Source organism: Heterocephalus glaber, unplaced genomic scaffold (genome assembly GCF_053883595.1).
Source record: "Heterocephalus glaber isolate CG9 unplaced genomic scaffold, H.glaber_assembly_v1.0 deba00001595, whole genome shotgun sequence".
NCBI classification, from domain to species: domain Eukaryota; kingdom Metazoa; phylum Chordata; class Mammalia; order Rodentia; family Bathyergidae; genus Heterocephalus; species Heterocephalus glaber.
Window position 1 is genome coordinate 112,490 of NW_028258370.1, and position 22,977 is coordinate 135,466.

Sequence of the window (22,977 nt, forward strand, 5' to 3'; positions counted from 1 at the left end):
CCAGGACCTTGAGACACATGCTGAGAATCTGAGGCAGAGATTTTATTTGCAGTGAGGACAGAGTTGCCTCAGTATGCCAATGAGCTGGCAATTTCCCCACACCCCCTGTGCTCAGGCCTTCCCACACATCCCATCTCAGCTCTGAGCTTCCCTTAGGGCACATCTGCCACTGCCATTGACTTGGGCTTTGTGAAGCTCATGACCCCGAACCACAGGATGCCACTGAGGAGGGACAGAGTGGCAGTGATGATCCCTAGTGGGAACACATAGGGGAAGTGTTTCTTGGTCACAGCCTCTTTGCCCACAGTAAGCGCTAATGGGAAATCAAGGGGGTTTTGGCCAGAAATGTCCATGACATAGTTGCAGCTCACAGCCAGAGCCACACAGCAAGAGTTGAGGCAAAGAAGGAGGACCAAGCTTCTGTAATAGAGTCGCAGGAATTCGGGGTAGGCGGGCTTCAGCCTGCTGAGTTGGAAGGCCGCTGTGCTGAGAATCAGGGCCACTGGCTGTACAAACTTCACCAACCCCATTAGATCTTTCACAAACTCAAACTCAACTGCCTGGGTCCACCCCCTGTGCATGTTAGCCACTACTAGCACATCAACCACTGTGCCAGAGTTGTTTCGCCTGAGAGAATCCTGAGCATCCCAAAGGCCAATGAAGGCAACAAGAGAAACCTGGCTGTTAAGTTCCCACATGCGCCAGGATACGCTGCTCACTACGATGATACCCAACACCCAGGCCACGGAACTAAACAGGAAGGCAGTCAGGGCACAGATGTGCTGCTTCATTCCAGGAAAACTGTAGAGGATGTTGCAGAGGCAGGAAGCCAGAGCAGGAACACCAAGGAAGGGAGAGAAAACAGAACATGAGTCATGGGGAGAGGGGGTAAATATTTACATGCTGTTGCCCACGTATTAAATTTGTATTTAAAAGTTCTTCAGGGGCCGGGGATTTAGCTCAGTAGTTCCAGTGCCGACCTTGCAAGCAAAAGGTCCTAGTTTGATCCCCAGTAACAAAACAAAAACAAAAACAAAAACAAACAAACAGAAAAGTTCTGCATAGGTACTGCTGTCCTAAATATTTTACATGAGAAGAGAAAGAAGCCTAGCAGCTGTGTGTGGCAGAACACCTGTAATCCCAGCACTGAGGAGGCTGAGGCAGGAGGATCTAGAGTTCAAGGCGAGCTCGGGCTGCATAGTGATTTATAGCTGGTCTCAGGTGCATACAGATACCTTGTCTCAAAGAAAGAAAAGAAAGTACAACTGAGAAAGGGAAAGACAGAGGGAGGAAGGAAAGAAGGGATGGAGGGAGAGAGAAGAGAGAAAACAGAGAAACAAGGGGAAGGGAGGGAGGGGAGTGGCAGAGGGGAGGAGAGAGGAGAGGAGAGGAGAGGAGAGGAGAGGAGAGGGAAGAGGAGGGAGGGGAGGGAAGAAGGAGGGAAAAAAGCCTAGGAATCCATGACAGCTGTGGGCGAATGAGTTGGTAGGTGATTTTGGAGGACAGTGTGGCAGAATCTTTCAAAAGCAGACATGTTCATGTCTTGTCTATCAATTCCCATCTTGAGAATTCATACTGAAATAAGAGTTTGTACAAATATATGGAGCAATGTTCATTTCAGGGTCCTTTGCAATAGAGAAAATTGGAAGTAACCATAGTGTTGATAAATAGAGGGGTGTTCAAGTAAATTATGGCATCTTCAACATCATAGTGCAATAGTACATGGCCATTACGAAGAACGAGTTAACCCATATGAAATCTAGGAAGAAAAAATAGTATCCAAAATGAATAAAATGTAAAACCCAAAATGAATAATAAAATGCATGGTGTGAACATTTGTGTTAAAGGAAAACCATATCTGCTTTTCTTTATATATACAAGTAGATATGAACACATTTGTTAAAAGTTGAAAAGATGCACACAAAAGGAGTCATTCTAAGGAAATCAGTTTGGTAGAGAGGAGCTTTTCATTCTTATCTACATATATTTCCACAATTTGTTTCTCTATTTGCTTACTGGTTGGTTCGTCTTACAGTAGTGTGGATTGAAACAAGGGCCTCACTCATGGTAGGAAGTGCTCTGCCACTGAGATAAACCCTCAGCCTATCTGTAATGCTTTGTAATGAAAAGCACACATACTTTATAAGGAAAGGTGGCCTGAGCCTGACCTTATGGATCTATATGGGAAGTGTCACACACCACGCCCATTTACCTTTTTAACCCATTGCTTGCTCCAAACTCTACCTATTGGCTTCTTGTGGGTGCAACTTAAAACCATCCTGATGCACCTCATATGCAGCAAATATCTTGTATGAAGCAAAGCATACACTTCACATTTAGATTGGGAACTCAGTTATTTGTCTCCCCTGTCAATTCAAATGCATGGAAGTGTCAGGGGTAATAACAAATTGCAGTTGGGGGGCCACCCCTGGGGTTGATTCCCAGAAAGGTGGTGGTAATGTCTGCCCAAGCATGTGGGCGATGTGGGCGCTGCCCATGCAAATCATTCTAGGGGCCTCCAAAGTCCATCTCCTTCCCATGCAGTCTGCTGTCTCCAACCAGGCCCCAGTAAGCACCAGGCTTCCTTGGGATGTGCTTTCTCATGAGGGGAAGGCAGCTGGCTACTGTGAAAGTTGCCTTGTGAGACAGGGGTGGAAATGATGGCCAGGTTTGAGAATTCACTGTCCAGAGCACTTCCTTGCCAAAGGAGATCTGAGGGAATGGACCACAGGATCAGGCACTTTTGATGGAGAGAGGGCATCAGCAAGGAGAATGCTGCAGTTGTCAGGAAAATGTGCTAGTTTGGGGTGGATCTGGTGATGTCTGTGTAGGGACATGTTTTTCTCAAAGGCCAAGTAAGAGAACTACATGTAACTTCTCTACACATTTACCTAGGGGTGCGGAGGGTCACCGTCCACAACAGAAAGATGGAATGATAACTATCCTTTGCAGAAGTAGGAATCATTCTTCACGAAGAGGAAAATGTCCAACCAATAATGAAAAGTGATGAACCACCTACAGGAAGAGAAGTATTGTTAGGTAAAATTTGAGGTAGTAAACAAGGCCTACAACATCCTTGGCTCCCATAAAATAGTCACTACAGCTTTACCCTGTGTTTTGCATAACACAGGCCCTTGTGTCAGTGCTGTGTGCATATGGGTACGTTCAATCCTCAGAGTCCAGTAACAGATGTAAAATTGTGATCCCCGTCTTACTGCTGAGGAGAAAGAGCACAAAGAGATGCAGGACATATGCAAGTTCAATAAGCGACATAGACATAAATGGCAGTGCAGAATCCAGAGCCCTCACACACAGTGCTTCCTGCCCGTCTTGCTACACGATGGGATTTATTCACATCAAGAGAACCAACAAGGGCGGGAGGTGTCGCTCAGGGTACAGCACTTGTATAGCATGCACAAGGCCCTAGGTCCCATCTGCAGTGACACAAAAGAAGAGTGTCAACACGCAGATGACTCCCATCAATTATAATAATGCCTACCCATGACCTTTTCTGTGTCCTCTGAAAATGAAGCCTGAGTGACAGAAGCAGATGGAAACATGTAGAACCCTTGGTTCCTTGCCTCCTCTTGGCTTGAATAAAAACATCTTCAAGGTCAACTCTTTCATCCAAAAAGATGAAAAGAGAGATTTGAGCAAGGGTTTGGAGACATGGGCATCCTTGTGCACTGCTGTGGGAATTGTACAGTGATTCCTGGAAAACTTGACCTAGGAATCCACATGTGAGTCAGCAATGCTACTTCTGGGCATGCTCGAAAAAGAGGTCAAGGCTGGGTCTTGAGAACATGTTTCCATAGCGATGATCATGGCATTATGCACAGTCATTCAAAGGGGAAACAACCCAAATGTCCACTGATGGATGGGAAGATAAACACATGTGGCCTCGACACAGCACACAAAGGGAGAAAACTCTGCCAATGCTACAACCTGTGTGAACCCTGAAGACATCGTGCTGAGTGAGGTAAGCCATCAAAAGGCAAATACTGCAGGGTGCACTTATACAAGACACCTATAGGAGGCAGATTTCCTAGAAACAGAAAGTAGAATGTGCATGCCAGGAGCTGGGAGGAGAGTGAATGGGAGGAGGTGGAGATGGAGTTTCAGTTGCGGACCATAAAAGAGTTCTAGAAACGGATGGGAATGATGAAATATACTGAGTGCTCCTGATCTCAACATGTCAAAAAGACTGAGACGATAAACTTCATGCCATGTATATTTTTCCATGGCAGAAAAGTCTCACTGGAGAAGGCTACAGTGGAAACTGCCTCCAGGGTCTTCACACTCAACTCTGTGCCCAACCCTGTTCTCCTGATCATTTTATCAGTGCATGTTCATACCATCCGGTGTTTCCATTCCCTGTGGGGAGCTGGTACGTGTGCGCAGTACACCTTAGTTCTTCTCTAGCCTCTTTTCCTCCCCTCCTCCCACCCCCCCACCCCCGATCTCCTGATCCCCATCCCTTTCCGTACATGTTTGCGGTACATGAGCTTTCCATTCCTTGTGCAGACATGGTCCGTGCACCTCACACCTCTTCATTCCCTTTCCATCCCCTTTCCCTCCTCTGCCTCGCCCCTCCCTCCATCTCCTGATCCTCCCCTCTTTGAGAAAGCTCTGGGATTGCTGAGTGGCTCCTTGCCTCCTTCCTGGGAATACTCACTTGCTTCCCTTCCTTGGCTGCTTCTTCAAGCACCACCTATATCTCACGGTGGGATGAGTCCCTCCTCACCACACCCGTCCTTCCTGTCTGCATTTCCCATGCAACCTTTTATCTCAGCCCGTGGCTTGCATTGTGTCCCCCAAAGAGACACATCAAGGTCACAGCCCCAGACCTTTAGAATAAGACTGAACATAGAGCCAGGGTCTTTACAGAGGTCCTCGAGCTCAAGGGAGGTGTAGAGGGGGCCTGAATCCAATGTGGCGGTGTCCTCAGAAGATGGGGACAGGACCTGTAGAGGAAGCTTTGTGCAGCACTGCTATGATGTGCACAAACCTTCCTGGGCATTGGGAAGAAGAGTAGCTTGCGTGGCCCGCCTCAAGGAAGATTCATGCTGGAAGGAAATGGAGACACGTAAGTGACAAATGCAGATGGGCGAAACCAGCCTGAGAGGCAGCTGCACACACAGCCTGCAGGAGAGAAGATGCAGAGAGGATGCCACATGGGGCGGGGGTGGGGGGCAGATAATCTTTGAGGAAAAATTGTCCTAATTTCACCCTAAGGAGGAGTCTGAGGCCTAGAAATGGGAGGAGGGGAGGTCACTGCGTGTGGAGACTTGCCCTGAATGCTGGGTGGCTCCTAGGGTGGGGCAGTGAAGAAAGGAAGAGGCAGGAGCAGCCACAGAAGCCTGTCCTAGAGAGCACTGAGGGGGCAGGAGTGGGTCATGGGAGGGGCGTGGCTGTAAGAGGAGGGCAGGGCCAGGGCTGCTGCAGGTGACAGCAGGAGCCAAGCTGATGGCCAAGCCGTCCGGGCAGGTGCATATCCCAGGCAGTCCTCTTATCAGCCAGCTCATCCTGAATAAGTTATAAGGAAGGGACAGTGTAAGTGGTACCCTGGCACCCTGAGTGGGTTTAAGTGACTGTGAGCATTTCTGTAGCGATCACATTAGGCACTGCCCTTGAGGCTGTGGGCACACTTGCTCACGGTGAGGAAGAAAGATCCATTACTCCAGGGCTTAGGGAGTGACAACACATCATGCACTTGATGGCCTCCCTGGGTAAACAGACAAGAATCTCCATGGCTGTTTGCAGGCTTGGGCAGATGCATGGAAAGATCTGGAAGGACAGCCCCTGGCAACCTGAAGGGGTCTCTGTGAGGGGCAGGGGGGTCTGGGGTGACGAGGCCTTGTCCCATTCACAGGGTGTCTTTGTGCACCATTTATTTATGCTCATGAGTAAGGTTTCCATGGAGGAGGCCGAGAAAGACAGAGACACAGAGACAGGCTCAGAGACTGAGAGAGACCCACGGAGACAGAGACAAAGGCACGCACAGAACCTGAAAGACAGAAATTGGGAGGATGGACCGAGCCAGAGAGAGAGAGAGAGAGACAAAGGACAGGTGGAGAGAAAGGCACACACAGAGGCTGACAGAGGCAGAGAGGGGCAGAGGGAAGGGTGGGAGGGTATATATTTCCAGGAAAGCTGTTCCAAACCCTTTGCTACGTAAAAATCTCAGCTGCAGAAGACTGCGTGGAAATGGCTCCACTTCTGTGCAAACTAAGGAAAGGATACATGGCACAGGTGTCTGTAAAAGCACAGAAGAGACAAAGGGTCTATATGTGCAGACAACAAACATCACCTCTGGGATGTGGGACAGCGGATGGGGACACAGGTGGGGTCAACATCCTCTTGGTCCCAGGCCACGGCTAATGAAGAGGACATTCCATTCAGTGAAAGAAGCAAGGCAGCAAAGGTCCGGTCCTGGATGACTCCCCTTCTGGGGTCCCTGGAGAGGTAACTCCAGAGACAGACAGGAGAAGATGGTGCCCAGGGCCTGAGGACAGGGAGGAGGGGGAGGTGGCAGTTCATGGCCACCGTGTTTCCCATGGGGACAGTGAGAGAGTCTGGACATGGATGGTGATGACAGTCCCGTCTGCATGGCAACACACTAGGTGTCACTGAGCTGTACACTGAGAACTGGTTAGAAAGGCACATTTGATGCTTCGGGCCATTTCCCACAGTGAAGAGTCCATAAACATGAAGGACAGAGCATCCACTCACCAGCGTGCTGTCTTGCGGGACCCGGTGACAGGACGAGATGATGGCCTGCTCCCTGGGCCACCAGGGCTGACAGGCAGGGCTGCTCGCAGGGTCCTCACAGGCTCCTCTCGCTGGCGTCTTGGTCCAGGAACCAGGAGCTCACACGCACAGGATGGGCCTGCCTCTCAGCTCCAAGCCTTTCTGCGGCAGTTTCCATGGTCACCACACTCCACCCCTCCCCCATCCATCCAGTCCTGTGCTGCCAGCTCATCAGCACAATGACGCCCGTCGTCCAGGTTGGCCCTGGCACTCACTGTGCGCCCTGTCTCTCTGCCATCATCCGGGTACAGCATATTCACCCATGGGTTATCAAGATCCATGTGACTGATTCTGACCAGTTTCCTCTCCCTTTATTTTTCGACCCTCCAAAGCAGGCCCTAACCCACCTCATGTGGAGACGAGGAAGGACAGTCTTAACAAAACCATGGCCCTGCTGGGGATTTAGCTCAGGGGTGCCGCCCCCTGCCTTGCAAGCACCAGGTCCTGAGTTCAATCCCAGGTACCAAAAAACAAAAACAGTGGCCCTGGATCAATGGGAGGATGAGCAGGAGGAGCCCCCAACTGCATGTGGTTTCCTTGAGAAAGGCCACTGAACACCAGCACACTCAGCCAGATGCTCTTGAACTTGGGCCAATGACCCCTTCCACTTGGGTCTTGAACTACTCTTACAGGAAGGAGGCCACATGGGGAGGACAAGGCAACAACCTGCGGGGCGGGTCCCTCAAGTGTGAAAAAGGGGCCTGCTCAGGGTGGGGACAGGAGTTGAGAAGGACCTTCTGCCAAGACAGGGCTGCCCGAAAGGACCAAAGGCCCAGCAGGCTTTCCTCAGCTGCACATGTCCCCCAGGCATCCAAATCCCAGGACATTCGTATTTGCCAGCCATTGCACAAGGAGGAATGAATCCCTTCCAAGAAGTGAGGGGAGATGTGTACAGAGATTTAAGGAGAAAGTCCATACCATGAGGTCAAGTGCTCCTCCGTATCTGGGCTTTTTCTCCTTCCTGGGCCTAGGGAGAGATAAAAGTGTTCTTGTAGTTAGAAATAACCACATGACTAGGCCTTGCCATTTGTGCATGACTCAAATAATAGCACTCATTCCAGGCCAGATTCTTGATACTCACTGTAGCACCTTCCATGCTTTGCTCTCCTTCAACATCAAATGCAGAGATCATGAGTTTCGAAGTAGAACTTCGAGAAGAGAGCGGCGTAGACTCTTTGCTGTCCGTTAGCACAGAATGGCTGCCAGTGCACATGTATGATAGTTAGTGTCCTCAGGCGGCCCGGTGCTTCCAGCCGATCTTCATCAGAAGTAGAAGTTGTATAACTCATAGGTAAATCTAAATTATGAAAACATGCAAATACCCCAAAAACAAGCTAATGTTTCAGATGCATCAAAATTGAAATGCGAAGGCTGTAGAAAACATACAAATACTTAATTTTGTCTGTTAGAGAATATTACACACTTAAGAAATATATATTGATTTTTATGATTTGCTTTGTGTCACTCAGCATAATGACCTGGAGATGAACTCAGATTGTTGCCTGTACCACCTTTGTGTTGTTTTCGCTTACGGCTTGGTATGTCTTATAGAAAACAGAGCTTTTCTGTTTTCTCTTAGTGGTACTGGGGAACAAACCCAGTGACACTCTGCCAGCGAGTTGCTACCTGGCCCCGTTTATTTAGTTTTTCATTTTGACACAGGGACTCCCTAAGTTACCCTGTCGGGCCTTGAAGTTGCCATCCATCCTACTGTGTAGCAGGGATTACAGATATGCACCATAAGCTTCTGACTAATGATCTTTTATCCACTCCCACAGATAAGGACAACTGGTTTTCTCCCATGATTTGGTCTTTACCCAGAGAGCTGCTGTGAACATCCATATGCAGTTTTCGTGTGTGTGCCTGCAAGTCTGGCCTCTGGCTACCTGTCCTGGGTGTGATCATCCTGAAGGCAAGCGTGCCACTGAAGAAGAGGTCTGGTCTGGGGAGCACTGGATCTGACAGAGCTGTATGCTGGGCAGCAGCATGTTCTTTATGGGGAGCCCAGGGAGCTCCTCACCCAAGACGTTGTGCAGCAAAAGTGCCTGGAGTACCAGCAGGTGGCCAACAGTGATCCTGTGCAATATGAGTTCCTGTGGGACCCAGAGCCCATGCTGAAACCAGTAGGATAAAGTCCTGGCCTTGTTGGCCCAGGTTCACAGGACCAACCTGGGTGCTTTCGCACCTCAGCATGTAGAGGCTGCTAGAGGAAGGAGAGAGAGCACCAGCCAAACTTCATTCACAGCTGCTTCCAGTTCAGGGCCTCTCCAAGTTCCGATACCTGGGGTAGTAGTTTCTACCAGACCTAGTCACGGCAGAGTGACAATGTTCACTTGTTGTTCCAAGATGGTATTTCCTTAGTTTGTTCCAAAAGAATGTTAGTTTTCAAAGAATGTAGGTCCTGTAATGAATCTGAAGAGAAACCAGAATGTGTCATCCATGCATTTTTTACTTCTATGAGTAATCCGGCAATGTACAATTTTGGAAGCTTTAATTTTTCTAATATCATTCATTTAGAAGAGCTTTGATACTCGGTCAATGCATGATGTCATTAAGGTTTTTTCCTCCTAATTTGGAAACTGAGAGTTTGTTAATGTTTGCATACTTGTTGGCATCTATATCAGTACTGATTGGGTAATTCTGGACTAGCTTAAAATTTCCTTCGCATCCTCAAGGGGTATGGCCTTTGAATAGCCCTTTTCCACCCCAGAACAGTTGTGGCTAAGCCAGCCTTGTCTGAGGGCCAGGGTTTGATTTGTATGGAGATCCTAACTGAGCATGTAACCCTCCCTTGTAACCACACAGTGTGTAAGCCATGCTTCGAGGTTATCTTGGAAAAGGCACACTCGTGCTGTCCCTTCTGTCTCCTCCTGATCACTTTGTGTGCTCAGTACCACTGTGTACAGTCTCCAGTATGAAACTGTGGGAGACAATTCAAAGGCACTATCCCAATGCATGCTGCTCTGGCTGGCAAGGATTCCACTTGTAGAAATCATGTGGCAAGAGTGGGCCTCCCTGCCTAATCCTGGATCTTAGAGGAAAAACTTCCACTGTTTTCTATTGACTTTCGGACGAGGTTGGGTCCGCTTTCCAAAACATAATACCCACGTCCACAACTCAGAGGAGGAGAGGTCTAATTTGGCTCACGGTTTCAGAGGTTTCAGTCCAGGATCTACTGTCTCTAAGATGGAGACATCAGGGCCGAAGGTGTGGGAGAACCAAGCTGCTCACTTCATGGTGGCCAGGAAGCAGAGCACAGGGAAGAGCACCAGTGAGAGATGTCCCCTCCAAAGGGACGCTCCCAGGGACCCGCTGCCCACTGGGCCGACTTCCTAACAGCACGTGTAGCTGTGAACATCCGTGGAGTCATCTGTGCATGGTGTGGGGCCCCCGTGATCCAATCACCAGTCCAGGAGTCTCTTCATCCAGGGAAGTGGACAATTAAGTGGAACTTTCCAGCCCCACCCCTAAGAGTGTAATGAGGGTGGGCCTTCTGCGGTAGCCTTGTCTTCCCCTCCCCTCCCCTCCCCCTTCTCATCCTGCCCCCTCCCGCCACTCTCTTCTCCTCTCCTCTATTTTTTCACACAGGCTCTTGCTACTGGCCTTCATGTCAGCATGGAGCTCGGACTGGCCCAAAACTCTCAGTCACCCTGCCTCAGCCTCCCAAGTTCTGGGGCTACATGCTGCACTGGCACCGCTAAAGCTTCCTTGATGATATTTGTGTGCTGCTGCTGTCCCAGCTCATTCCCTCTTCAGCAGGTTTGTTTAACACATTTCCAATGAGCATTCTCTCTCCCTCTGATCTCTCTGTTTGTAGTCTCTTCCTGTAGTGCTGTAGGACTCTAGTAACAGGCCCAATGCAGTCTTGTCATTTGTTCCGAACTAACTGAAAATATCATTCTGAGTTGTCCTTAGCAGCTTTTGCACAGAGCAGCTTACGGCCTTCCAACTTCTGTCCCACGGGCTCTGCTAAGCGCTCAGGTTCATCCTTGGCTCTGTGGTCCTTTCCATCTCTTCCCACAGCCTTGCCCACTTCAGCTTTTCTGCACAGCCACTAGCATCCCCTTGACTGCTTCTGACTCCACCCGCACTCTTCCCCATGGCTCTCACTGATGAGGGCGGCACAGCTCCATTTTGAGGGTGTTCTATCACCCTGGTTGCAAAGACCCTTGCAGTGTCCTGGGCCACGAAAAGAACCCTCTCTGGCCTCAGTTACTTTTGAAATCTCTTTCCCTGATACTATAAAAGGTCTAAGACTAAAGCCCACAGTCTTCTATCTCAGTATTCTCAGTTGTTCCAAGAATCCAATGACTGACTTCACTGTCAAAGTCAAAATAAAGTCTCAGAGAGGAGCTTACTCCCTGCTCCACAGCTTCTTAAAGATGAAATTAGCACTAGAAATACACCAGGGGCTTTTTTTCATACCTTGTAAATGGTGAGACAACTTGGGAATCATTTATGAAGGACATCTAGTGGACAGGAATCAGAAGGCAGCTAAACATCCTCCAATACATAGACCTTTAGAGCCTGACACGTTGACAGCACACAGGTTGAAAAAGTCTGCACAGGCAAATAAAATGACACTGTCTGGGATGGGGCACAGACAGCAGGATTTTGGGGCTCCCCAGGTCATTAGAGCGCACATCATATAAATTCGGGAAACAGGGTACTCCTGCTCAGCCTCTGTTATGTGATACGGATTTTATCTCTAGGACTCACCAGCTCATACACTCCTACCCAGTTTTCTAGTAAATGTTTTCTTTCTAATCATTGGTAAAATATCATGATGTTCTGGATACTATTTTTCCATGTGGGCATGTGTGTGTGTGTATGTGGGTGTGTGTGTGTGTGTGTTTGGGCATGTGTGTCTGAAGAAGACCGTCCTTACCCAGATGTTGTAGAGATGGTCTTATATATTTCCTTCTAAAAGTATCATCAGGGAGCTTATTTTATTCTGCGTGGTTTAAGCTATGGGGATAAATTTATCTTTTCCTGTGGATAATCAATTGGCCTAGCTGTTTAAAAGTTCTATTCCTGGCCGGGCCTTGAGGTGCACACCTGTAATGCCAGCACTCAGGAGGCTGAGGCAGGAGGATCACCGAGAGTTCGAGGCCAGCCTGGACTACATAGTGAGTTCAGGGCCAGCCTGAACTACAAAGGGAGACCCTGCCACAAAACAAAACAAAACAAAGTGCTATTCTTTTTCCACATTTCAATGCCACATGGGTCATAGGCCAAGCTGTCCCATGTTGGTAAATCTGTTTCCAGGAACTCTATTCCATCGTCCTCTTTGTGAATCTCTTTGCAATGAAACAGCTTTATTGAGATTTAATTGATAGGGAGGAAATTGCACATACTCAAAATATAAAATTTGGTAAGGTTTAAAAAACAATCTTAACCATTTCAAGTATAGAGTTCTACAGAGTCACACTGCTGTGTGACTAGTCTCTGGAATGTTCTAGTGTCACAAAACTGAGTCTATTATCCATTAAAACTCCCCATCCCCCTGCTACCAGCCCCTGACCACCTCCATGCTACTTGCTGGTTCTGACTTTGATCATTCTAGGTACTTCACACAAGTGGAATCACACAATACACGTGATTTTGTGACTGGTTTATTTCCCTTAGCCTGACGGGCTTGAGGTTCACCCTTGTAGCATGTGACAGGAAATCTTTCCCTTTAAGGATGAAAAATAAGTTACTTATTCATTTCTCCTTGAACATCTAAAAGTATGCCGCTATAGACGTGTCTCTTCCTGACAATAGTACAAAGTATCTGAGTAACCACAGCTTTACAGAAAGCCTGATATAATCAAAGTCCTCTCATACTTTTTGCATGACCACCTGGCTTGTCCATTGGTGCTCTTTTACACTTCTGAGTGAGATAAGATCTGCCCATCGAGCTTCATGAGAAACTGCAGTGGCCACAAGCCCGTGTTCGCCGTAATCCTGTTTCCTTGCTCCTGAACACAGAGTTGGAGTCAATAGCCCAGCTATCTGGCTGCTATTAGTCCTCGTTATGTGAGCAGGAATGCTGCATCCCCCCTCCAGCCAGCCCATAAACCCCCATGAAAAGACGCCAAACTCCTTGGGCTTCCAGACAGGTGCAGATAAGCACGGAGCCCTGGCCGCCTCCCTGCTAAGGACTTGTGGCTACAAGATTGAAGGACACTGAGCCACAGCCAGAAGGGACCTCACTTTGGACACAACAGGAGTCAGAAATAACACTACTGTGGGAAGTCACGGCTGTTTCTCCATTTATCAGAGCAACTAATGGTCCCTAAATGAGCATGAAACTCTTGTGGGGTTTTGGTTGGAACTGGAGTAGATGGAGGGGACTCACTAAACTTAGAACACAGGCCCGTTTCAGTGATGTACATAGCCTATACCTTTACTTACTGTCTTTCGAGAATTTCAACAAAGAAGATTTACTCCCACTTAAAGTCATATTTATTTTCCAAAAGCTTCTCTGGGGCTAGGGATCTACCTCAGCGGTGGAGTGCTTGCCTAGCATGTATGAGACCACAGGCTCCATCCCCAGAGCTGAAAAAGTAAGACTGTCACTGATGTATCGGAATGGATAGAGTTTTCTTTGTAATTATTGAAGTATAATTTGTAAATTAAACAATTTAAGTAATTTCGGGTATAAGGTCTGAAGAGTTTTAGTAAATTTTGTAATGGTGGGACCGTGACCACACCCCTGCTACAGAACCTGCTTATCACCCCCTAAATTCCCTAGTGCCTCCCTGTGGTCACGCTCCACTCACTCTCACCACGGGAATCACAACACTGTTTTCTCTCTGTGGCGCTCCTTTTCTAGAAAATTCTTAAACATGGAGTCATGACTATTTAGTCTTTTCCTGGATAATCATGTTGACAGTAAAAATTGTACTTTCCTTTCTTCCTTTGCAATTCTTTCACTTTAATTTCTTTCTCTTTCTGTTTAGAAGTTACGCTTACACTTTCCCATACATTTACTGAAAAGCTAAAGTTAATGAACGACTCAGAACAGACTCTAGAGACCTTAGCACTTATCAGCCCTCTCCCATCTTAAGCTTTTATATGCAACTCATAGATAGCCATTTAAAATTTCAATCCGGGCTGGTTTACCTTAGCAACAGGCTCATCATTTCATTTGTTCATCATTTCTTCTTGATCTGGCTCCATTTTGGGTCCAATTGCATTCCTTCCCAGATTGGCTCCTTTGGAAAGCCCTTCATCTGGAACAGTCTTCATTTTGTCCTCATGCTTGAGCAGTGGTGTAGTAACTAATGGACTCAGACTCAGCACTTGACCATTAAGTTCATGTCTTTGAAGACATTTCTGTTTTTGTTTTCTCTCACTTTGCTGTTGGTTGAAAGTCTGTGGTCTGTCAGTCTAGTTGTACATCCTCTATCATTCATTTGCTGGTTTTTCTCCTCTGGTTTCCTCCAACAACTTCTCTTTGTACCTGAAAGTCCCTGCGTTTGCTTATGTGTCTATGTATGAGTCTACATTTATTTAGCCTAGTGGAGACTTCCTATCCTTTCTCAACTTGAGGATTCATGTCTTTCAGGAATGCCGGAAAAACTTAAGCGCACTTCCACGATTGCCTTCTCACCGGCTATTTTTAGTTTACAGAAATTCCATGCACTATTCAATGGGCCTTCTCACTTTATCTTCCCCGCCTCTTACAAACTCTTTATCACTTCATCTATTGCTTTTTCATAATCTGTTTCAGGGTTCATAACTCTGCTTTAGGTTGTAATCCAAGATTCCCGATTCTCTCAGCACCTGCATCTATCCAGCTGTGTAACCATAACATAGCAGTTGATACTTTGGGGATCACATGGTTCATGGACATTGTCACTGTCAAATGTCCCCAGGAAGGGGAAGTAAATTCTCCAGCAGACCCTGACTTAAGGTAATGCATGAGACTGTGCAGTTTCTTGAGGTTCGTGATTTTGTCAGGGTCCTCTCAACACACCAGTAACTTCAGTGGCCTGGGTCACGGGCGACATCCAGACCACTGGGTCTCAGCAGGGACACGGTCACCCCTCAGAGGACACTTGGAAATGTCTGCTCATTTGCATTTTTGCAGTTGGGGGAACGAATGCCACTACTGGCCTCTAGTGGGAAGAGGTTGCGGATGCTCCTAACATCCTCAATGCACAGCCCAGCCTCCCTGTTCCCAAACAACCCATCCCAAAATGTCCACAGTGCCAAGGTTGAGAAAACTTGATCTGCCCTGGAAAAGGAAAAGTGTGGTATGGGTTAATCTGAAAATGGAGTTAAAATCTCCATGGCCTTGTGCTCTGTAGGGAATGATTATTGTAAACACATTTTCTCGCTAGCACTGCCAGACACATAACTCCCCATGCAACCTCTTAGTACCACCAAGAGCTTAACTCCCTATCTCTGCTCCAAGCTTGAACACATTCTGGAATGTAATGTACTCCCTATGAGGCCCACTCTAAGTATGTGTCTTGCTTACCTGCTCCTCCTTGGCAGACCCTACCCCGAACTGATGCATACGCCAAATATGTTTCTTACCTTGAGTTTGACCTTGCTATAGACCAGTCAGTAGGAATGATTTTATGTATGTAACCAATCAACTGCCTGCTCTGCTTCTGTACTAGTTCCTGCTTGCAAATCCTATATAAACTGTAGACAGACAGAAAGACAGGGCCTGGTTCTCTGAGGAATTATCCAACCAGGCCCATCGATGTAAATAAAGGTTGCTTTCTGCCTCCATGTCCCGGGTGCCTGTTGGTATTTCTCATTTGCTGTTACAAACTCACCAATGGGTGCATCTGGCAGACCTCTAAGCTCTGAGAATGGGTATTTTCTGTGTGCACACAGGAGCCTATTTCCACACTCGGAGCCAACCTGGAGTTGGTCCCTGTCACTGACGTGAGCTGGCACACACCAGCCAGCACACTTCCCTGCCTGTGGATTTTGGCAGCATGTGAACAGGAAGTGTTGGGCGGCAGACTTCCGGAAATGAAACCCTTCAAAGAAGAAATGGACGACAGCACAGAGGAGGCCAGGACCTTGAGACACATGCTGAGAATCTGAGGCAGAGATTTTATTTGCAGTGAGGACAGAGTTGCCTCAGTATGCCAATGAGCTGGCAATTTCCCCACACCCCCTGTGCTCAGGCCTTCCCACACATCCCATCTCAGCTCTGAGCTTCCCTTAGGGCACATCTGCCACTGCCATTGACTTGGGCTTTGTGAAGCTCATGACCCCGAACCACAGGATGCCACTGAGGAGGGACAGAGTGGCAGTGATGATCCCTAGTGGGAACACATAGGGGAAGTGTTTCTTGGTCACAGCCTCTTTGCCCACAGTAAGCGCTAATGGGAAATCAAGGGGGTTTTGGCCAGAAATGTCCATGACATAGTTGCAGCTCACAGCCAGAGCCACACAGCAAGAGTTGAGGCAAAGAAGGAGGACCAAGCTTCTGTAATAGAGTCGCAGGAATTCGGGGTAGGCGGGCTTCAGCCTGCTGAGTTGGAAGGCCGCTGTGCTGAGAATCAGGGCCACTGGCTGTACAAACTTCACCAACCCCATTAGATCTTTCACAAACTCAAACTCAACTGCCTGGGTCCACCCCCTGTGCATGTTAGCCACTACTAGCACATCAACCACTGTGCCAGAGTTGTTTCGCCTGAGAGAATCCTGAGCATCCCAAAGGCCAATGAAGGCAACAAGAGAAACCTGGCTGTTAAGTTCCCACATGCGCCAGGATACGCTGCTCACTACGATGATACCCAACACCCAGGCCACGGAACTAAACAGGAAGGCAGTCAGGGCACAGATGTGCTGCTTCATTCCAGGAAAACTGTAGAGGATGTTGCAGAGGCAGGAAGCCAGAGCAGGAACACCAAGGAAGGGAGAGAAAACAGAACATGAGTCATGGGGAGAGGGGGGTAAATATTTACATGCTGTTGCCCACGTATTAAATTTGTATTTAAAAGTTCTTCAGGGGCCGGGGATTTAGCTCAGTAGTTCCAGTGCCGACCTTGCAAGCAAAAGGTCCCTAGTTTGATCCCCAGTAACAAAACAAAAACAAGAACAAAAACAAACAAACAGAAAAGTTCTGCATAGGTACTGCTGTCCTAAATATTTTACATGAGAAGAGAAAGAAGCCTAGCAGCTGTGTGTGGCAGAACACCTGTAATCCCAGCACTGAGGAGGCTGAGGCAGGAGGATCTAGAGTTCAAGGCGAGCTCGGGCTGCATAGTGATTTATAGCTGGTCTCAGGTGCATACAGATACCTTGTCTCAAAGAAAGAAAAGAAAGTACAACTGAGAAAGGGAAAGACAGAGGGAGGAAGGAAAGAAGGGATGGAGGGAGAGAGAAGAGAGAAAACAGAGAAACAAGGGGAAGGGAGGGAGGGGAGTGGCAGAGGGGAGGAGAGAGGAGAGGAGAGGAGAGGAGAGGGAAGAGGAGGGAGGGGAGGGAAGAAGGAGGGAAAAAAGCCTAGGAATCCATGACAGCTGTGGGCGAATGAGTTGGTAGGTGATTTTGGAGGACAGTGTGGCAGAATCTTTCAAAAGCAGACATGTTCATGTCTTGTCTATCAATTCCCATCTTGAGAATTCATACTGAAATAAGAGTTTGTACAAATATATGGAGCAATGTTCATTTCAGGGTCCTTTGCAATAGAGAAAATTGGAAGTAACCATAGTGTTGATAAATAGAGGGGTGTTCAAGTAAATTATGGCATCTTCAACATCATAGTGCAATAGTACATGGCCATTACGAAGAACGAGTTAACCCATATGAAATCTAGGAAGAAAAAATAGTATCCAAAATGAATAAAATGTAAAACCCAAAATGAATAATAAAATGCATGGTGTGAACATTTGTGTTAAAGGAAAACCATATCTGCTTTTCTTTATATATACAAGTAGATATGAACACATTTGTTAAAAGTTGAAAAGATGCACACAAAAGGAGTCATTCTAAGGAAATCAGTTTGGTAGAGAGGAGCTTTTCATTCTTATCTACATATATTTCCACAATTTGTTTCTCTATTTGCTTACTGGTTGGTTCGTCTTACAGTAGTGTGGATTGAAACAAGGGCCTCACTCATGGTAGGAAGTGCTCTGCCACTGAGATAAACCCTCAGCCTATCTGTAATGCTTTGTAATGAAAAGCACACATACTTTATAAGGAAAGGTGGCCTGAGCCTGACCTTATGGATCTATATGGGAAGTGTCACACACCACGCCCATTTACCTTTTTAACCCATTGCTTGCTCCAAACTCTACCTATTGGCTTCTTGTGGGTGCAACTTAAAACCATCCTGATGCACCTCATATGCAGCAAATATCTTGTATGAAGCAAAGCATACACTTCACATTTAGATTGGGAACTCAGTTATTTGTCTCCCCTGTCAATTCAAATGCATGGAAGTGTCAGGGGTAATAACAAATTGCAGTTGGGGGGCCACCCCTGGGGTTGATTCCCAGAAAGGTGGTGGTAATGTCTGCCCAAGCATGTGGGCGATGTGGGCGCTGCCCATGCAAATCATTCTAGGGGCCTCCAAAGTCCATCTCCTTCCCATGCAGTCTGCTGTCTCCAACCAGGCCCCAGTAAGCACCAGGCTTCCTTGGGATGTGCTTTCTCATGAGGGGAAGGCAGCTGGCTACTGTGAAAGTTGCCTTGTGAGACAGGGGTGGAAATGATGGCCAGGTTTGAGAATTCACTGTCCAGAGCACTTCCTTGCCAAAGGAGATCTGAGGGAATGGACCACAGGATCAGGCACTTTTGATGGAGAGAGGGCATCAGCAAGGAGAATGCTGCAGTTGTCAGGAAAATGTGCTAGTTTGGGGTGGATCTGGTGATGTCTGTGTAGGGACATGTTTTTCTCAAAGGCCAAGTAAGAGAACTACATGTAACTTCTCTACACATTTACCTAGGGGTGCGGAGGGTCACCGTCCACAACAGAAAGATGGAATGATAACTATCCTTTGCAGAAGTAGGAATCATTCTTCACGAAGAGGAAAATGTCCAACCAATAATGAAAAGTGATGAACCACCTACAGGAAGAGAAGTATTGTTAGGTAAAATTTGAGGTAGTAAACAAGGCCTACAAAATCCTTGGCTCCCATAAAATAGTCACTACAGCTTTACCCTGTGTTTTGCATAACACAGGCCCTTGTGTCAGTGCTGTGTGCATATGGGTACGTTCAATCCTCAGAGTCCAGTAACAGATGTAAAATTGTGATCCCCGTCTTACTGCTGAGGAGAAAGAGCACAAAGAGATGCAGGACATATGCAAGTTCAATAAGCGACATAGACATAAATGGCAGTGCAGACTCCAGAGCCCTCACACACAGTGCTTCCTGCCCATCTTGCTACACGATGGGATTTATTCACATCAAGAGAACCAACAAGGGCGGGAGGTGTCGCTCAGGGTACAGCACTTGTATAGCATGCACAAGGCCCTAGGTCCCATCTGCAGTGACACAAAAGAAGAGTGTCAACACGCAGATGACTCCCATCAATTATAATAATGCCTACCCATGACCTTTTCTGTGTCCTCTGAAAATGAAGCCTGAGTGACAGAAGCAGATGGAAACATGTAGAACCCTTGGTTCCTTGCCTCCTCTTGGCTTGAATAAAAACATCTTCAAGGTCAACTCTTTCATCCAAAAAGATGAAAAGAGAGATTTGAGCAAGGGTTTGGAGACATGGGCATCCTTGTGCACTGCTGTGGGAATTGTACAGTGATTCCTGGAAAACTTGACCTAGGAATCCACATGTGAGTCAGCAATGCTACTTCTGGGCATGCTCGAAAAAGAGGTCAAGGCTGGGTCTTGAGAACATGTTTCCATAGCGATGATCATGGCATTATGCACAGTCATTCAAAGGGGAAACAACCCAAATGTCCACTGATGGATGGGAAGATAAACACATGTGGCCTCGACACAGCACACAAAGGGAGAAAACTCTGCCAATGCTACAACCTGTGTGAACCCTGAAGACATCGTGCTGAGTGAGGTAAGCCATCAAAAGGCAAATACTGCAGGGTGCACTTATACAAGACACCTATAGGAGGCAGATTTCCTAGAAACAGAAAGTAGAATGTGCATGCCAGGAGCTGGGAGGAGAGTGAATGGGAGGAGGTGGAGATGGAGTTTCAGTTGCGGACCATAAAAGAGTTCTAGAAACGGATGGGAATGATGAAATATACTGAGTGCTCCTGATCTCAACATGTCAAAAAGACTGAGACGATAAACTTCATGCCATGTATATTTTTCCATGGCAGAAAAGTCTCACTGGAGAAGGCTACAGTGGAAACTGCCTCCAGGGTCTTCACACTCAACTCTGTGCCCAACCCTGTTCTCCTGATCATTTTATCAGTGCATGTTCATACCATCCGGTGTTTCCATTCCCTGTGGGGAGCTGGTACGTGTGCGCAGTACACCTTAGTTCTTCTCTAGCCTCTTTTCCTCCCCTCCTCCCACCCCCCCACCCCCGATCTCCTGATCCCCATCCCTTTCCGTACATGTTTGCGGTACATGAGCTTTCCATTCCTTGTGCAGACATGGTCCGTGCACCTCACACCTCTTCATTCCCTTTCCATCCCCTTTCCCTCCTCTGCCTCGCCCCTCCCTCCATCTCCTGATCCTCCCCTCTTTGAGAAAGCTCTGGGATTGCTGAGTGGCTCCTTGCCTCCTTCCTGGGAATACTCACTTGCTTCCCTTCCTTGGCTGCTTCTTCAAGCACCACCTATATCTCACGGTGGGATGAGTCCCTCCTCACCACACCCGTCCTTCCTGTCTGCATTTCCCATGCAACCTTTTATCTCAGCCCGTGGCTTGCATTGTGTCCCCCAAAGAGACACATCAAGGTCACAGCCCCAGACCTTTAGAATAAGACTGAACATAGAGCCAGGGTCTTTACAGAGGTCCTCGAGCTCAAGGGAGGTGTAGAGGGGGCCTGAATCCAATGTGGCGGTGTCCTCAGAAGATGGGGACAGGACCTGTAGAGGAAGCTTTGTGCAGTGCTGCTATGATGTGCACAAACCTTCCTGGGCATTGGGAAGAAGAGTAGCTTGCGTGGCCCGCCTCAAGGAAGATTCATGCTGGAAGGAAATGGAGACACGTAAGTGACAAATGCAGATGGGCGAAACCGGCCTGAGAGGCAGCTGCACACACAGCCTGCAGGAGAGAAGATGCAGAGAGGATGCCACATGGGGCGGGGGTGGGGGGCAGATAATCTTTGAGGAAAAATTGTCCTAATTTCACCCTAAGGAGGAGTCTGAGGCCTAGAAATGGGAGGAGGGGAGGTCACTGCGTGTGGAGACTTGCCCTGAATGCTGGGTGGCTCCTAGGGTGGGGCAGTGAAGAAAGGAAGAGGCAGGAGCAGCCACAGAAGCCTGTCCTAGAGAGCACTGAGGGGGCAGGAGTGGGTCATGGGAGGGGCGTGGCTGTAAGAGGAGGGCAGGGCCAGGGCTGCTGCAGGTGACAGCAGGAGCCAAGCTGATGGCCAAGCCGTCCGGGCAGGTGCATATCCCAGGCAGTCCTCTTATCAGCCAGCTCATCCTGAATAAGTTATAAGGAAGGGACAGTGTAAGTGGTACCCTGGCACCCTGAGTGGGTTTAAGTGACTGTGAGCATTTCTGTAGCGATCACATTAGGCACTGCCCTTGAGGCTGTGGGCACACTTGCTCACGGTGAGGAAGAAAGATCCATTACTCCAGGGCTTAGGGAGTGACAACACATCATGCACTTGATGGCCTCCCTGGGTAAACAGACAAGAATCTCCATGGCTGTTTGCAGGCTTGGGCAGATGCATGGAAAGATCTGGAAGGACAGCCCCTGGCAACCTGAAGGGGTCTCTGTGAGGGGCAGGGGGGTCTGGGGTGACGAGGCCTTGTCCCATTCACAGGGTGTCTTTGTGCACCATTTATTTATGCTCACGAGTAAGGTTTCCATGGAGGAGGCCGAGAAAGACAGAGACACAGAGACAGGCTCAGAGACTGAGAGAGACCCACGGAGACAGAGACAAAGGCACGCACAGAACCTGAAAGACAGAAATTGGGAGGATGGACCGAGCCAGAGAGAGAGAGAGAGAGACAAAGGACAGGTGGAGAGAAAGGCACACACAGAAGCTGACAGAGGCAGAGAGGGGCAGAGGGAAGGGTGGGAGGGTATATATTTCCAGGAAAGCTGTTCCAAACCCTTTGCTACGTAAAAATCTCAGCTGCAGAAGACTGCGTGGAAATGGCTCCACTTCTGTGCAAACTAAGGAAAGGATACATGGCACAGGTGTCTGTAAAAGCACAGAAGAGACAAAGGGTCTATATGTGCAGACAACAAACATCACCTCTGGGATGTGGGACAGCGGATGGGGACACAGGTGGGGTCAACATCCTCTTGGTCCCAGGCCACGGCTAATGAAGAGGACATTCCATTCAGTGAAAGAAGCGAGGCAGCAAAGGTCCGGTCCTGGATGACTCCCCTTCTGGGGTCCCTGGAGAGGTAACTCCAGAGACAGACAGGAGAAGATGGTGCCCAGGGCCTGAGGACAGGGAGGAGGGGGAGGTGGCAGTTCATGGCCACCGTGTTTCCCATGGGGACAGTGAGAGAGTCTGGACATGGATGGTGATGACAGTCCCGTCTGCATGGCAACACACTAGGTGTCACTGAGCTGTACACTGAGAACTGGTTAGAAAGGCACATTTGATGCTTCGGGCCATTTCCCACAGTGAAGAGTCCATAAACATGAAGGACAGAGCATCCACTCACCAGCGTGCTGTCTTGCGGGACCCGGTGACAGGACGAGATGATGGCCTGCTCCCTGGGCCACCAGGGCTGACAGGCAGGGCTGCTCGCAGGGTCCTCACAGGCTCCTCTCGCTGGCGTCTTGGTCCAGGAACCAGGAGCTCACACGCACAGGATGGGCCTGCCTCTCAGCTCCAAGCCTTTCTGCGGCAGTTTCCATGGTCACCACACTCCACCCCTCCCCCATCCATCCAGTCCTGTGCTGCCAGCTCATCAGCACAATGACGCCCGTCGTCCAGGTTGGCCCTGGCACTCACTGTGCGCCCTGTCTCTCTGCCATCATCCGGGTACAGCATATTCACCCATGGGTTATCAAGATCCATGTGACTGATTCTGACCAGTTTCCTCTCCCTTTATTTTTTGACCCTCCAAAGCAGGCCCT

General features: G+C 48.3%; 2 protein-coding genes across 13 annotated transcripts; both read right to left on the reverse strand.

Annotated features, from left to right (window-relative positions):
- Positions 1–21: 21 nt before the first annotated feature.
- Positions 22–14,299, reverse strand: LOC147823225 (uncharacterized). 7 transcript variants are annotated; one of them, XM_087193785.1, is made up of 7 exons: positions 13,921–14,299; positions 7,892–8,107; positions 7,729–7,777; positions 6,733–6,908; positions 3,110–3,217; positions 2,892–3,015; positions 22–801 (listed from the first exon to the last, which is right to left on the reverse strand). In XM_087193785.1, exons 6-7 carry the CDS (start codon positions 2,963–2,965, stop codon positions 153–155), a joined length of 723 nt encoding a protein of 240 aa, XP_087049911.1. In that variant the 5' UTR covers positions 2,966–3,015; positions 3,110–3,217; positions 6,733–6,908; positions 7,729–7,777; positions 7,892–8,107; positions 13,921–14,299; the 3' UTR covers positions 22–152. The 7 variants fall into 7 exon arrangements, with proteins under 7 accessions (XP_087049911.1, XP_087049908.1, XP_087049907.1 ...); XM_087193782.1 differs by adding an exon at positions 4,848–5,066 and having other exon boundaries at positions 6,733–7,777; XM_087193781.1 differs by adding an exon at positions 4,676–5,066 and having other exon boundaries at positions 6,733–7,777.
- Positions 14,300–15,856: 1,557 nt separating this feature from the next.
- Positions 15,857–22,977, reverse strand: LOC147823226 (uncharacterized). Of its 6 annotated transcripts, none has more exons than XM_087193789.1 (4): positions 22,560–22,977; positions 18,937–19,044; positions 18,719–18,842; positions 15,857–16,636 (listed from the first exon to the last, which is right to left on the reverse strand). In XM_087193789.1, the coding sequence occupies exons 3-4, from the start codon at positions 18,790–18,792 to the stop codon at positions 15,988–15,990; spliced, it is 723 nt and encodes a 240-aa protein (XP_087049915.1). In that variant the 5' UTR covers positions 18,793–18,842; positions 18,937–19,044; positions 22,560–22,977; the 3' UTR covers positions 15,857–15,987. The 6 variants fall into 6 exon arrangements, with proteins under 6 accessions (XP_087049915.1, XP_087049916.1, XP_087049914.1 ...); XM_087193790.1 differs by lacking the exon at positions 22,560–22,977 and adding an exon at positions 20,675–20,840; XM_087193788.1 differs by lacking the exon at positions 22,560–22,977 and adding an exon at positions 20,503–20,827.